This window comes from Ictalurus furcatus, chromosome 15 (genome assembly GCF_023375685.1).
Source record: "Ictalurus furcatus strain D&B chromosome 15, Billie_1.0, whole genome shotgun sequence".
Lineage (NCBI taxonomy): Eukaryota > Metazoa > Chordata > Actinopteri > Siluriformes > Ictaluridae > Ictalurus > Ictalurus furcatus.
Genome location: NC_071269.1, coordinates 3,036,094 through 3,052,574, shown reverse-complemented (window position 1 = coordinate 3,052,574; position 16,481 = coordinate 3,036,094). Strand labels below are relative to the sequence as shown.

Below are 16,481 nucleotides of genomic sequence, written 5' to 3'. Positions count from 1 at the left end.
ATCAAGATGATCACTGTCATTTGAAATCATTTATTCTACATAAAATTGGAAATGTCAATCAGCTTACAATGCATGTCTTTGGACTGGGGAAGGAAACCGGAGTACCCAGAGGAAAGCATGGGGAGAGCGTGCATACTCCACACACACAGAACGGAGGCGGGAATCGAACCCCAAGCCCCGGAGGTGCTAACCACTACGCCACCGTTCCCCTCAACCTGACATATTTAAGCCTGTTTGTTTTATTGAAGTTTGTATGATTCAGTTCAAGGGACAAATCAAACACGCTAATAACTACAAACCCTCAACATTAAATCGAATAACCTGAGAAGCCTGGGTTATTATTTCCAGAGCTGCAACAAAATTTGAACATCTCACGTCTCAGTATGTCCTGACAACTTGCAAGAAGTCCACAAATCATATCATCACATCATAAAGAAAAGAATCTCCTCTTGCCTTTAGTGATCTGCATGGTGTAGATAAGGTTTCCATTGTGCACAGATGATGCAAGATACCAACATAATGACATACTGACTTAGCTCTGTTTATATCCCCTGTACATGTCCAAGTGCTGTTCCAGGACATATATCACACTTGGCTGGGTTTCACGGGAAAGTTTGGATTCTCAGCCTTCTACCTGACAGTCGGATCAGCCGGCACTATAACAACCCGTATTGAGAGACAGCAGACACCGGAACCTTCCAAAGCCTCTGCTTTATAGTCATACAGTGTAACTGAGAGATTTGGTCTGTCACTGTATCTCCACAGCAAGCTGTGTGCATATGAGTGTGGGATTTCTTTATATATCTTAGTGGATATAAAACAATAGGAATATCTGACAGTTTTGACTTTGTGGGGACATTTTTTTTTTTTTTTTTAAAGCAAGTAAAGCTTTTATTTAAAATCTAAAAGAGCCAATGTGCTTTTCTTTTGTTTAGTGAAGATAATGTTGGTTTTAGGTTCAGGTGTAGGCATAGCATTAACTAGCAGCATTAATAGTTATGCAAATGGATTTAACATTGATATAATAGGATTTAAACAGGTTGTGATTTAAAAAATAAATAAAAATAAATAAGGTGTCAATTTGTTTCTGTCCTAACCCTGCACCAAAAATATATTTGTTTAACCCTGTGACATTAAACGTCAATGAATAGAATGAAAAAAAAGGTATATTTTGAACATTTCCGAACCTTTCGAAATACTAGACTTGTAAAGTGCTGACTGTTCAACGCTTATTAAAATCAAACTAGAAAGTGTTTCATTTTTATCACTCTAATTCCCGTGAATTGTGTGGTAGTGAAGTGGCTTCTAAAGATACAAGGGTACAGCTTGAAGAAAAAGAAATCATGGGACTGTTAGCAGCAAAATCCAGGAAGGATGTACAGTGCCACCTGCAGGACAGGAGGGTCAGTGGCGGGAAAAGTTCACCTTTATTATTTTTTTCCCTAGAGAATAAAAGTTCAAGTTCTGAAGAAGTTTTTCATTTTCAGTTCAAGGTTGAAAAATATCATGGCATGTGATTGATCAGTATTTATTTAAAATGAGGACATTAACAGTAAAAAAAATAAAATAAAATAAATACTATACAAAATGATGGAAAATTTTGTAAACAAAAACATTGTATACTTTATTGCGTAGGAAAAGCTTGACACTGGTCAAGAGGCCTGCAGTCAGGATGCAAATGCAGATTAAAAAGATTAACTGAACTCACATAATGAAAACCCTCGGTTAAACTGGCAACAAGTCAAACCAATAAACAGCATAAGGTGCAGGTTAGAGTTGGCGCAAACAAGCAAACAGTCGATATACAGGCGATTTAAGCGCAAGAAAAATGTTCAGAAGTGCTGACAGGAACATGGGAGTGTGTGTCTGGTCCTGCTGATGAAAATCCAGTGTGTTTATAATGAGGGATTTTATTTAGTTTATGTCAGAGATAGAGGCCCATTAGGAGGAGAATGTTTGTGACATACAGCTGGACTAACACACACACACACACAGAGAGAGAGAGAGAGAGAGAGAGAGAGAGAGAGAGAGAGAGAGAAACGCTGGTATTGCTATTTTATAGGGGATTTCCACTGAACTAACCAACCTTAACCCTAAAAACCAAAATTAAATATATGTTTTTAAATGGCATTTGTATACCACAAAAAAACCTTCCCCTCATGAGCCAGCAGGATTCTAGTTCAGGGGACCACACACACACACACAGGTTTTTTTAATATGCTATATATCTAGCAAAGAAAATTCTGAAAGTTCAAAACCTTTTAAGCACCACTTTGTATGTGTGTGTCTGGGTGGGTGTTACCAGTATATGTAGCAGAAGGCCCTATTAAGCGTCGTTCCTTGTCTCAGCACAAAATGAAATGTGTCATGTGAATGACGTGAACGCGTCCCCAGGCCTGGCGTGAAGGTGACCATGACTCAGTCGCTCCCCATTAATCTCAATCTCCACATTTCACCTCAATTACCAGTCAAAATGACTCATCATCTGTTTGTAAAACTCCATTTCTGGACTTTCTCAGGACACGCCTATATCTTTTGAATCTACCTGCTGGGACATTTTCAACATCTACAGTGTGCAATGAAGTTGAATTAACTTGATGTAACACACCGTTTCTCCCAAGGCATTAGTAGGTGACCATGAAGAAAAAGCTGGCATTTGAGGGAGAGGGTCAAGTGACCGTGTCCCTCGAATGTTCCCTCAAAGTACTATTATCAGTGGAGAATTTTTCCTCACTGTGACCACCGAGAGCTTGAAGGGACACAAGGTGAATAAAGAATGCAGTTCTAAACACATCAGATCAGACTTAAACCTACACTGTTCGACCTAATCTCTACTGTCTCTACCACATCTATTGGACATGTGTGATTAATACAGAGTCTTCCACAGTTCCCGGTACACTCTTAGAAACATACTCACTTAATGGTTCTTTGGATAGTTACCGGTTTTTACACTTAAAGGTTAAATCTAGAACCCTTAAGGCAAGAGTGCCCAAGCTCAGTCCTGGTTATCTACCACTATGGGGAGTTTACATCCAAAACATCTAGCACTGGCGTTCAGGTCCTTCTAAAATCTCTGGAACTAAACACACCAGAGAGGTGGACCACCAACATGCGACCAGACTTACGGGCTCTTCATTTGTCCTTCTGGAGAAACCCTTAAATGTTATGTAGAACTTGGCTCTATGTAGAACTTAGTGCAGTAAGCTATTCAATAAATGCTAGGCTCTTTTTTTTTACTCGCAAATTATTTGAAAATAGTACATATTATACATCTAACAACTTGCCTAGCCAGTTTTGAGTAAAACTGACGGGATTAGCATTTGTTCTAAAGTGTTGCAGTGGTAAATTGTCTGCCTTGTAATCAGGAGATCAAGGCTTCAATCCTGACCGTTCGTCTGCTCAAGGATTCATCATAGAACCTTTAACAGGTCCTCCAAAGGAACAAACCTTCCATTTTCCATACTGCTTTCTCAGGGCACAATCACACAGACACACACACTGACAATTTGAAAATGCTAATCAACCTACAACGCATGCCCTTGGACTGGGGGAGGAAACTGGAGTACGTGGAGGGAAACCCCCCCAAATCACGGGAAAAACATGCAAACTCCACACACAGGGCAGGGCAGGGCCAGGATTAAACCTCCAACCCTGGAGGTGCGAGGCAAATGTGCTAACCACTAAGCCATTGTCCCCCCATGGGGTACTGGGAAACCTAAAAAAAGTTTTACAGTAGAGCCCATAAACTGTCATTACAGATTCCAAAGCTATTAAGCATACAAAAAATGATAAAACATTGAACATTGTCTAAAAATGTACAGCTTGTCCTTTCAGAAATGGGACTACTTTCTCAGGTATGTGAAATTGTACATGGGAAACTGGATTGTTTTTGACTGTAGATTCAACATCCTCTGTTTTACTGTCACGAAATTCTGCTGGTGATATCCTGAGCCAGTGACATTAAAAAAGCTACAAATTTCAGGTTATAAAAATGTCAAATAAGTACAGGTACAGGCATGACACAGACAAAATATTGGACATATAAGACAGATGCAAGACAAATATAGCATTTATGGCTGAATATTGCACATATAGAGGGATATTGCACAATTGCTTGAGTTCTTTACTGCACATTGGGATTAGGAGCTTACCTGATCATTGTGTTGTTGTTGTTGTTGTTGTTGTTGTTGTTGTTGGGCTGTGTCCTTACTTGAGCTCTGAGTTCAGCTGTGAAATGACCGTCGGGTAGAAGATGATTTTGATCCTGTTGGTGTGAGTGTGAATGGCTCTGTAACGCCTGCCAGATGGTAGAAGCGTGAACAGACCGTTGCTGGGGTGGGTTGAGTCCTTGAACATCCTGAGCACACTCTTTCAGCAGTGCGCTCTGTGTGTCTTCGATGCTCCAGTGTTGGATTAAACTAGGCTAAATGTAGTACTCAAAAATATTCAGTTGACTATGGAGTGGCATGTGCTTCATCTTATTTGTTGTCTGCGCTGCATCTGAGCTGGTTATTTCAATTATACTTTAATTGTTCCACTGATGGAAACACCATGCAGTTCATCTCCAGCTCTGAACACCACTTCACTACCACCATCATTTTCCACAGGGCGTCATTGAATTTGATGTAATACCTATACCACATGTGACCTTGTGCTTAATAAGGGTTTCACAGAGAGCAAACTTTGTAGACACCTGTAGTAGCAGGTACAATCTATTTGAAGCAATCTCCTTTTCAATTTGCACGCTTGATTTTCCTTTGAAAAAAAAAACGTATAGACTCCCACTGGCTTATTGTACTAATCACAATAAAGGGACAAAGCTCCTGTACATCAGCTGATGTATGAGGATGGAGTATGAATGCAAAGGACGGGCTGTTAAGGAATGGAAAGACTTATAAGATGTTGAGAGGATGCCAGCAAAGAAAAATGACAAAAGCACATCTTTACAGCAGCAGCATTCTCCATCCATCCGTCCATTTTCCATGCCACTTATCCTACACAGGGTCGCGGGGAGCCTGGAGTCTATCCCAGGGAACTCGGACACCCTGGATGGGGTGTCAACCCATCGCAGGGCACAATCACACACATTCACACACTACGGACAATTTAGAGACGCCAATCAGCCTACAACACATGTCTTTGGACTGGGGGAGGAAACTGGAGTACCCGGAGGAACCAATCCCCCCCCACCATGAATGAGGAAAACATGCAAACTTCACGTGCACAGGAGGGATTCGGGAGGGATTCGAACCCCAACCCCTTGAGGTATGAGGCAAATGTGCTAACCACGAAGCCACCATACCAACAAAACAGTGTTAGAAAGAAGGCTGAATAAGTAATTAGTCCAAGCAGTAAATAGTGCACGCGGTTAAAAATAAGAATGTATAACATTCTGCATATATAAAATGCAGTTTATACAGAATCTACAGATTGAACACTACCGTAAATATTAATCACCGCTGTAGCTGCAATATCTGCATATTTCACTTTAAACTTCAGGAAGTCTAATCGCAATTGCAGTGGCTATAAATAAAAGTTGTTGTGCCTGGGTAGTGCTACAGGGTTATAGCTTGTCAGGGAAAAAATCGTCTCTGTGTCTGGAAGCTTGTGATTTAACTGTCTGGTATCTGGAAGGAAAGAAAGAAAGAAAAAACAAGTGCTGGAAAATTGACTAAGCAGGATATGTTTGGCTTTTTGGACGTGGATGTTTATGAAGGTGTAGCCAATGGTCCAGTCCATGTGCTCTATCCAGCATTCTTGAGAGCCGGATCAGGTTTATTAGGAGTGGGATAAATATAAAACAATGCAGACGAGCTATGGTGGGTCTTGGACTGGAGTCACTTCACCACTAGGCTGCAGCATTTCCTACATCTGCAAAAGAAAGCAATAAAAACATTAGGCGTCTAGCCAGCTCCACTGGACTTTGCCTGGTTCCACACCAGACTGTAATGCTCAAACCAGACTTGTTTGTTATGTTCTGTTTCTGGATATTGTGTGTTTAAATGACTCGCGGTTGTTGTGATGGCTTTGGAAACAGCACAGGCTGTGATTGTGGTCTAAATAGTGAGCTGAAACACGTTATTCAGCATTTGTTTCTCCTGGTGGAGACCAATTGTCCCTACAAAGATTAGAATATTGGACAGTTTTGATCTGGTCCCATTTGGCTCATCAAAACAAAAACTGAAAGAGCCAAAAGGAGATTGGGAGAGAGCGAGAGAGAGCCAGAGAGAGAGTGAGTGTGCGTGTGAGAGAGAGAACAATAGTTCTAGTTGTTTTAACAGTACATTTAAAAAGAGCAATACTAGAGATGCCGATTAAGAGCATTTCATGTTAAGGTATACACATTTTTATGACATCAGCTTAGTTAATTAAAGTAGTCTCGAAGCTTTTCTACAAGGAGCGACCTTGATGGATTTACAGACAACTCAAGCTTCAGCAAGTTCCTTCCACATCTGTAAAACATTATGCACAATTCCACAATGCATTAGTATAAACTTGGAATGAACCACTCCCGAAATATTCACCCAATTTAAAGAGACTTTCTTTTTTTTTCTTTTTTTCTTGAAATATAACCACAACTATTACAGAATAGTACGCACTGGAGTGAAAAGTTGATTCCCCTTTTCATTTACAAAATATAGTGGAACAGGCAGTGAAGTGTCCAAAAACAGAACTACAACAGTACAAAGGGGTCTTTTAAAGGGTCTGTATACATAGTATGAGGAATATTCACTACATATTATTGCTAATACTACTACTATTGTATCCTCTATTCTACTCTGCTATCCTCTATATTCCTCGATTCTACTTTACTCTATTCTTCTCTACTCTAGGGGAGAACGGGGCACAGCATAATGCGTGGTACGTCTTAACGGACTTTATTTAGTAGTTTCCACGTACACTGATATGACGAAACTTCCTGTCTTTATTGCTTGCCAATGTGTAAAAAAAAAAAGCACAGAAATTCAAACACCTTTGGAAGATATCAAGGGAAGATCTAATTTAAGTCTAATTTAAGATTTAAGTCAAATTTCACACAGACGTTAATTTTCTGCTCTGTGTTTAGCGTTCATTTAAAACGAGGCAAATTTTGTATCGTTTTTAATCTTTAATTGTTCAGTTAGAATCTTACATAGTCCTTAAATGCTTATAGAGCCTGCAGAACTGAATAGCCAGGTCTGAATCTCAGTTGTGCACAGGGGGCACATTGTAATGCTGTGTTAAAACTCACCCCGCTTTTACAGGAAACTATGCTATTCCACGCAGTTAGGTATGTAAATTCACACGATTCCATTTTATGATTTCATTTACTGCAGCATAAGAAACAGGCCAAGGAAGACAGACAGGGTGTGTTCTTTCTGTGCCTTCATTACGTTGGCGTTCGCTTTGGCTTTGTTCTGTGTTCTTTGCCGAGTGTTAAAATTTGTTGTATGTAAATTGACATTATATCCTATGACTTTATCATTGTATAAAGTTAATAAAAGTTTTTACTGACATAATTATGGCATAGTTTATCTTGTATGTTGTTTTTTGTTTTTTTTTTTTATTATTAATCAGATTAAATTGTGTGTGGGGGGGGGGGGTTTAATGTGTCATATGGTCATGTTACAATGTACCCCACACATGTTACAACTTTCTAACATTTCACTTCTCTTGTTTCCGGTTAAATAATGAAAAAAAAAAAAGTATATGTTTTATTCATGAAACAAGACCGAATATTTGTGCCAGACATTTGTAAAATTAATGTGAAAAAAGAAAAATGCTTTGAACCCTAAGTGTGCAGGTCATTGTCTTCCTTCCAGTTAGATTGCATTTCTCTGTATTTCTTTGTGAATTCCAATCTGTTTTTCTGATTCTTACTGCTGATAAGTGGTTTGCATCTTGTGGTATGGCCTCAAAATTTCTGCTATTTCGAATGGTGGATTGTAATACCTTCACCCCTGCACTGGGAAGGATGTTGGTGATGTCACCGCCTGTTGTTTTTGGGTTTAATTTCACAGCTCTCACTATATTTCTGCCATCAGCTGTTGTTGTTTTCCTTGGCCGACCTGTTCGATGAATGGTTGTTCAGTACACCAGTGGGTCCTTTCTTTTTCAGGACATTCCTAATTGTCGTTTTGGCTATGCCCAATGCTTGTACAATGCCTCTTCCTTCTTTTCTCAGCTTGAAAATGGCTTGCATTTCTCCCATAGACAGCCCTCTGGTCTTTATGTTGGTTTATCCTTTTTAACACCAAATACAGTCATCACCGGCAAAACCTAGGGGTCAAACCAAGATTAGACATTAAGAGCTATTACTTGTTTGAACGACAAATCTAACAGGACACACCTGGACAACAAGAAACACCTGTCAGTCACATGTTCCAGTATTTTTGATCACTTGAAAAATGGGTGGCTTCAAACAAAAGGTGCCATCTACATGTGAATATGAGGAAAAGAAAGCTAAAATTCTGAGCTATCATCTCATATTCGTCATTATAGCTGAAACCCAAATGGAAGTTAGCCTTGCCATTCCAATACTTTTGGAGGGGACTGTATAAATAAACGTTTAATTAATTAATTAATTAATTATTATTGTTATTATTGTTGTTGTTACTCTATTCTATTGTATTCTATTCTATCCTACTCTTTTCTACTCTGCTGTATGCTACTGTACTTTTTGTTGTTGTTATTGTTGTTGTTGTTATTATTGTTGCTTTTCACCCCATAGAATTTAATAAATGATATGTAATTACTGGGGGTTTATTGTGTAAGCATGACAACAGGCTTTGGCCTGATACCTTTCAAGTAATAACTGAACTGCGTTATATTAAAGAACCAATACAAAAAAAAACGCCAAAGCAAAACAGAATTGCTCCCGAGCCAACATGGCCGCTAAGTGGAACAGTTTCGTTTTAGAGTACCGTAGGAGCGCGAAACTGTGACGCGCATGCGCAGTACGCAGAATGCCGCGTCGATTTTTTTTTTTGTGGACAACTGGAGGTTGGTGACGTCATAGCTGTGAAGCGACCCCGCTGTATATGTGTGTGCGCGCGCGCGCGTGTGTGTGTCTGTGTGTGTGTGCGCGCTCAGTATTTCTGTCCACCAGCATCAGAGGCGGTGGGACTCAATGAGTTAAAGGTGCCTTTTGTGTGTGTGTTTTTATTTTGTTTTCTTTTTCATTTCACGGGGTGTGTTTTTATTTCCTCCAGTGCTGCGGTTGTCGGTTGTGAGCTGCGCCGTTAGTGCGGTCCTGGTTTGTTTATAAAGCGGTGCTGCTGAGCGGAGAGACTGAAACGGAGCCTGTAGTCTACATGGCCGCGCTGTTTTACAACGCGTCGCCTTTCTAGGCTTGGAGAAAAGCCCGCTTTCTCTGTGTGTGTGTGTTTTTTTTTTTTTACACCCCTCTCCTTTCCTCCCTCCTTTTTTCATTGCAGCGACACGGGGTTATTTCTCCATCGCCAGCCAGCCCTGCTTCCAGTTTGCTCGGCGTTTGGAGAGCGTGGTGGCTCGGGGAACAACGGGAGCACTCTGCGCGCGCCACTCGGCGGATTTGATGAACCATTCGCACATTTCCATTAGCAGCAGTGACATCCAGCAAGGAGAACATGCTGCCCACCTTACTGTTCGCCCTTGGATTCATTCTCACTCTGGAGGCTATTCCTCACACCCAAGCTGTTGAAGGTAAACGCTTTGTTTGTTTGTTTGTTTGTTTGTTTGCATGTTTAACCCATGCATTTGCAAGGAATGCTTGTTAGTGTGTGTGTGTGTGTGTGTGTGTGTGTGTGTGTGTGTGAGTGAGTGAATTCCTAATGCTGGACTCCCTGGACCTGAAACGTCTCGAGACCTAACGCTGAAGGAGGACACCCTGTTTCTCCAGACTGTTTGTATAAATGCTCGATGGAGGTTTATTATCATTCTGGGTCCCGTTTCCATGTCACTGGGCGACATTGTTACCTTCTGTGATCCGCTTGTTTACCATGGAGACTCGCATCCTGAGGACATGCGTCGGAAAACGCTTCTAGATTATCCTATAGACATGAAAAGCCTGAACAGAATCAGTGCGATTAGAATCATAACCTTGATTGGATCTTTTTCTTCTTCTTCCAACTGGGCCACATTTAGATCCTGTCGCTGTTGCTTGTCAGTGATCTTGTCTAGGCCGACAATTATTTCTTCTGTAATATCTCTAGCCTATCGCCTCCAATATGAATCATCTATTATTCGATTAATCCCTACATCTTAGACTATTATAACAGCAACAATGTCTGATCCTTTCCATTATGTGTGTGTGTTTAATGTTTGTTTGTTTTTTTGGTGTAGAGTTGATATATATATATATATATATATATATATATATATATATATAGTAATGTCTGCTCACATCATCTGCGAGGATGATATTTGGCCTGGGCTAAATTATTCATTTTGACATCACATGGGTTTTTTTTTCCTTTCTTCCTTTCTCCCCCTCCTTTCTTTCTCCAAGCTGTTGACTACAACGTCCTAAAGGTCCTCCATTACAGTAAACACGAAATAAGCTGAAATATTGACCGGGCTGTGGAATCCGTCGATGCTCCTCTTAACGGTGACTCGTTGTGTTACTGTAAGCGAGCCGATGTATTTCAGGATGCTGTTCTATCCCTGTCCGTTTTCTCGTGATTAGTCCGTGGTGGAACCGAGGGACGCTCAGCTTACGTTAAAGGAAAAATCCTCCCTGAACCCACTTGCGTCGAATCGACGTGACCTCGTTATCGGCGTCCGAGGTTTACTCCGAACGGAACGGCTTTCTTTGACCTGTTGGTCTTTTTTCTTTGCGTCCACGTTAACGCTTTCATACGTAGCCAGCCAATGCTGATTTGACTGCCTGCTCTTAATAGCTCCAGTGGGAATTAACCTTTGCTTCATCTCTAAAGAGACCTAAAGAGAGCGCTGCGGCAGCACTTTACTCTTTTACTCTTTCTATGTTCGCTGCTGTAGCAAATGACAAGCCGCTAATGTCGCTTGAAATTTCGTAGTTTTCTTGGCTATTGCTATCGTATATGGGTGTGCACTCTCCAGAGGTTTTTTAAAAATTTTTTTTTTTTACTTCCATTGAGAAATGGATGTCGCGCACTATATATAGCTAAATGAACTAAAGCTAACTAGTTCAACAAATGAAATAAAGCACTAATCAGTGTGAACATTGGTTGTTTTGATTTGAGGCTTCGTTGGCAGATTAGTAAACTGTACTAGCTACGAACACCTACAAAATGCACCTGTGCTGTCTGCTGTTTCTTTCCAAGCTTTACTTTTCTTTGTACATATTTATCGGGAGTCGTATATGACGGGGCGATGTGCCACATTTATACGTTTTTCTTCCATTTGTGCCTGTCAAACAGTAAATGGGAACTAATTCCAGGTGGAAAGGTTTGAAAGTTGTGAATAGGGATGGACGATATAGACTTAAAAATATATCGTGATATTTCATGTTGGTTTTTTTTTGGGGGGGGGGGGGGGATAAGGATATAAATGACACTATGAAAATAGTAACAAAAAGATTGATTTAAAAAAAAAAAACGTAATCCTGATCATCATCAAATACTAAACTGTACCAGTTAAGTAGACTTAAAAAGTAGAATATCAGTTTTATTCACAAATACGCCGATACTCGCAGGATTCGCAATCTGTCACCAGGAAAAAAAAAAAATAGATATGTAGGTAAAAATAAATAAATAAATAGTTCTGTAAAAGTGCGTATGATCTTTAGACAGTGCAAACTTAACGAGTCTTAAACGATGCTGCGACACATCAAAACAGTGTATAGACACAGTAATGATTCAAGTTGGACGCGAGTTTGAAATATAAACACTGATTATGACGTTATTCTTAAACTACATACTAGGATTGGAACGCCTTCCGCCATGCTTGTTCTCGTTCTACGCCCACGTGGCAGCGTGTAAACGTGTCATCAGTTATATCGTCAGTATGGCGGGATGACCGATTCTTAGCATGGGGAGAAATTGTACCCGTCTGTCATGGACGATACGATACGATACGGTACGGCACAGCCCTACTTGCGAGTTTGAAACTAAAGGAATGTCGGACCACGCTCGCCATAAGATCGGAATCATCTCTCACCTGTACGCTCGAGCAGATCCGGTTCCGAAGCGTGAGCTTCCATGCTAATACGTCCGTCGGCTCCATGCGACTGCGTCATTTAGCGGCGTTGCATTGTGGAACTTCGCGTCCAGCCACTGTTTGTCGTCTTCACTCCTCCTACGCCGGATTTCTCGTTATTACGACGTCGGAGAGCGGTGAGCGAGAACCGAAGAACCCGAGTGTTCTCCTGTGATTTTTCTCCTGTTGAGTTCCACCGTAACCGTTCTAGCTGTAACAGATTCCCCGTCCGTGACGCAAGCAGCACGCGGTTGTTGACTTCTCACAGGAATGATGAAACTGTAACACCAACCAACAGATTAGCACCTGAATCAACACGTCACAGACATTTCCATATAAATGCATTTCATGTGTTTTTCAAGCTAGGCCTTTCCTTTAACGTTTAAGAGTAGACGATACGAAGATGCACAAAATCTTTTGCTCTGGTCCTCGGATTCATCGGTTGGGCTTTGTTTAAATCACTGCACATCAGGCAGCGAGAGATGGGAATGTGAAAAGAGGATCCACTAGACATTTCTGCCGAAATACCCCAAATTCTTTCAGTGACGAGTGCATAAATTATGCATTAGTTTTTCTTCCGAGGCTTTTGTAATCGTGGCCTGCAAAGGGCATGCATGATTTAAAAGATGCAGATCAGCACCTTCCTCTGCGTTTTTGGAAAAAGTTTTTGAAATCTGGTCCGGAAGTTCCGTCTCGTTCGGTACTTGTTATAGTCGACGTTGGGTTTGTTTAAGTCTGTTTTAATAACTTTGCTTTTTGTTGCTTGTTTAGATCCTTGTAATTACGTGCCCCTGTAATGATAGAGTCCGTTTTCAGTAAATACAGGGAAAGGAAGGTGCATTAAAGTAAACAATAAGGCACGCGATTTCTCGCATCATGTTTACTTCTTATGCATTACAGTTGAACAGGAAGTCTCGTGTGTGTGTGTGTGTGTTGCATTGTAAAGATACATGCTCAAGTATCCTGAGTTAATACCTTAAAACAGTGGTTCTCAACCGGGGGGGGGGCGCGGAGAGATCGGAAAGGGGGCGCAAATTGTTTTCGAGAAAAACAGCACAGACGGGACGTTATTTTGGGTACTCGGTGTATTCTATTGCTTTTTAAATCGAACGAGAAAACCCCGCGTTCCCTCTCCATCTGCGTTTTCTTTTTTGCTGGGGAGAGGCGGAGCTTAGCTGCCTTTTATCTAGCGGTCAGTGCAGATCAGTGTTGCCAACTTAGCGACTTTTCAGACCCCTTTTTGCAGAAAAAACAAAAACCATCTAGCGGCTTTTCGGGCAAACCTTAGCAACTTTCGGCACTCGCACCTCTCCGCGCGTCCGCTCTGTTCAGTGAGGGGCTGAGAGCCGGAGATTTAACAATGTCGTGGCTAACGAGACGCGCCCTTCGTCCACATTTACATGGTAAATGGCGCACTTATATAGCGCTTTTATCCAAAGCGCTATACACTGTGTCTCATTCACCCATTCACACACACACACACACACACACACCAGTGGTAGCAGAGCTGCCATGCAAGGTGCTAACTTGCCATCGGGAGCAACTTGGGGTTCAGTGTCTTGCCCAAGGACACTTCGGTATGTGGAGTCACGTGGGCCGGGAATCGACCCGCCAACCCTACGATTAGTGAACAACCCGCTCTACCACCTGAACCACAACCGCGAATGTTTATAGAATGTAAGACGAATGTAATGCAACATGTTTTACATGTAAAATAGTCCACGTTATTACTCTTGTTCAAAGTAATTATAGTGTTCAGAAACATTTTTGAGCATTCGTGTTCCATATCTGTCCGTCATATAGTTTTATAAAAGTTATTTAAAAAAAAAAAAATCATAAAAGTTTTGAAAAGTAATTAAAAAAAGTACAAAATCTATCTATCTATCAAAAACAGATTATTGATTAGGTATAAAAAAGACAGATTTTATATAGAATAGATGATTATAATACCTGGTCTCCTCCAATATTGGGGGGCGTAACACATGATACGGGGGGCTTGGGTGCTTTAGTTACAAAAGGCTGAGAACCTCTGCGTTAAAACAAGCAACGAGAATTAAACCCTGGAAGAAAATATTCCACGAGGTCAAAGGGCATTAAGAATAGAATGGACGTCAACACTGCTATCAACAAGAGCTGATTGGGATTGTTGCATAAACAAAGTTATCAAGGTGCCACCTGAACGTAATCTCAGTTACACTGAAGGGAAGAAAACGCTGTAAGGCACATTTATCCAGACTTTATTTTATTGATTTTTTTTTTTTTGGGGACAACAAGCCAAAGTTTCGCAAGGAAGTGTGCTTTCACACCTAGTCGTCCATTTGCCGTGTCCGCTTCAGAGCAAAATTGATCCTTTTAGTTCATTTGCTATGTAAATGCAGCAAATAAACGAGCACAAAAGCAGTGGCTGAAGCGTGTAGGACTGAAAACGCCTTCAAAAAAAAGTGCCAGCGCTGAATAAATGATTCGATAATTAGACATAACTAGTTCGACATCTTGTGTATCGCGTCCAGTGTTTTTGTTTTCTTTTTGGCCATCGTTCAAATATCCAGAGCGAGTCATGGTTCTGCTCCGTTCCTCGGCTCAGTTTAGCAGCTCGCACGTATCTAAGAACCCAAAATACGCGACGCGTTCGGTTCATTTCCTGCAGTTGAGTTATCTGGGGTCGAAATGCTTTCTGGCTGCAATCGATCCACGCAAGAGTTCACTTGGAACCAGACCAAGAATATTTCACTCAAACAGTCTCGGACCGAGTGTTTTGTTTGGCACCCGATTGCGATTGCTGTGTTCTCACCTGCCTTAAGAACTACACCAGAGGGGGAAATGCTCTGATTTTAGATGGGCTGAACAATGCGTATGTGAAAGCATGTCTGGAATCTTGAGGTATAACAAGGATGATCTTGGTAGGTTCTTCTGAGTGATGGACAGGAGGTTGAATGAAGGTGGGCATGCATAGTTTTGCTCAGACGTATGCTCCTTTGTACGAGCGTCTGCACCTGGCACAAAGGAGAGTCCACCATGGAGGATGTCTGCCATGGTGCAGAAAGAACCTGTCTCCAAGTTTCCCGAACTTAAACCACAATGGTCTTAGTAAAACGGCGATGAACGTCTACGTCGGCTTTCGGAAAAATGTAACAGATACTGAGAGGAACTTTGGAGTTTTACTTAACTTCTAAGGAAATCTGTGTTGGCGGTGGTTGAAGATAATGGAGCTTCAGGAGTTGAAATGCATCAGACGTTGCCTCAGGACTGGAGCATTTTACTTGGCATATTACAGGCTGTGTAGGTTGCTTAAAGGTGGTAAAAGAAGTACAGAACTGAAATTCTGTTTTGGTTCATGACACCAGGCAGGAGTCCAGTGTACATCATGAAGGTGGATGAAGCGGGGGGGGGGGAGAGGACACACTGGATTTGGAGACTTTGGAATCAGTGACTGGACAATCAGTATGAGGATTTGGCAACGTCACGGCTTGGGAAATTGTTGAAAACTCGTAGAATGCAAGACCGTACAGATGATCTGCAGCTCTTCAGTGGAAATGCCTCAGATTTCCATTTTCAGAAAAGGTTCCAGATTCATGACCCATTTTAGTTAACCCTTGGGGAACCCTTTTTTTTTTTTTTTTTTCCGAAGAATGTACAAACTAATCTAGCAAGATATGAACAATATTTTCTTTACAAGAAACCGTAGTTGGTAGTTCTGCTATGGAACTGTGGTGGAATCAGCTGTTTTGTTAAATATCTAATAACAGTTCCTCTAGTTTCCTGAGGTTTTTTTTTTTTGATCTGGTTCCCCCCCCCAAAGCATTTTTGCAATAGCATAATCCTGACCACCGGGATGCGAAAACCTTTCCGACAGCCGTCTTGCGAAAGCCCCGTGTTGCTACATTTTCAGTAATAGTGTTCCAGTCGAGTTCTTCATCATGGTTGGACCGGGAGTCAGAAGGCTGAATCTCATCACGCTGACAAGTTGAACAGCAGGTCATACCACAGTCCTGCCTCCCTTCACCGACACTCGAACCACAAATGGACAAAGTCCTCCACGACTTCCAGATGACAGTGATTCATAATGAGACCGCTATACTTTTATAGCCAGGATAGCGCAACAAATGATAAGGAGCTATGCTGTTGGGAGCATAAGCTCCCTTTCGGGGAATCTATACTTTACAGAGGAAAAGAGCACTTTTGTTGTAACATGCAGGCTTGTAGTGAAGTGTAGTCGTTTTACTGAAGGCCAGAAAAAGTTTCTGTGTATCTAATTGTCTTGGATAAGTCCATGAACCTTTTAATGAAAAAAATATGTCCATGTTCAGTTAAAAAAAAAAGAAATAAAAGGATATGGATTCAAT

General features: G+C 41.2%; 1 protein-coding gene and 1 long non-coding RNA gene across 3 annotated transcripts in view; one reads left to right on the top strand and one right to left on the bottom strand.

Annotated features, from left to right (window-relative positions):
- Positions 1-4,474: 4,474 nt before the first annotated feature.
- LOC128619684 (uncharacterized) lies at positions 4,475-12,481 on the bottom strand. The gene is made up of 3 exons (XR_008387982.1): positions 12,100-12,481; positions 7,933-8,259; positions 4,475-5,871 (listed from the first exon to the last, which is right to left on the bottom strand). It is a non-coding gene; the product is annotated as an uncharacterized LOC128619684 (long non-coding RNA).
- lrp1ab (low density lipoprotein receptor-related protein 1Ab) overlaps positions 8,990-16,481 on the top strand; it is a 150,850-nt gene continuing 143,358 nt past the window's right edge. For both annotated transcript variants that reach the window (XM_053644002.1, XM_053644001.1), the window contains exon 1: positions 8,990-9,663. In XM_053644002.1, coding sequence (XP_053499977.1) covers positions 9,588-9,663 — 76 coding nt within the window. In that variant the 5' untranslated portion in view covers positions 8,990-9,587. The remainder of the gene's footprint in view (positions 9,664-16,481) is intronic.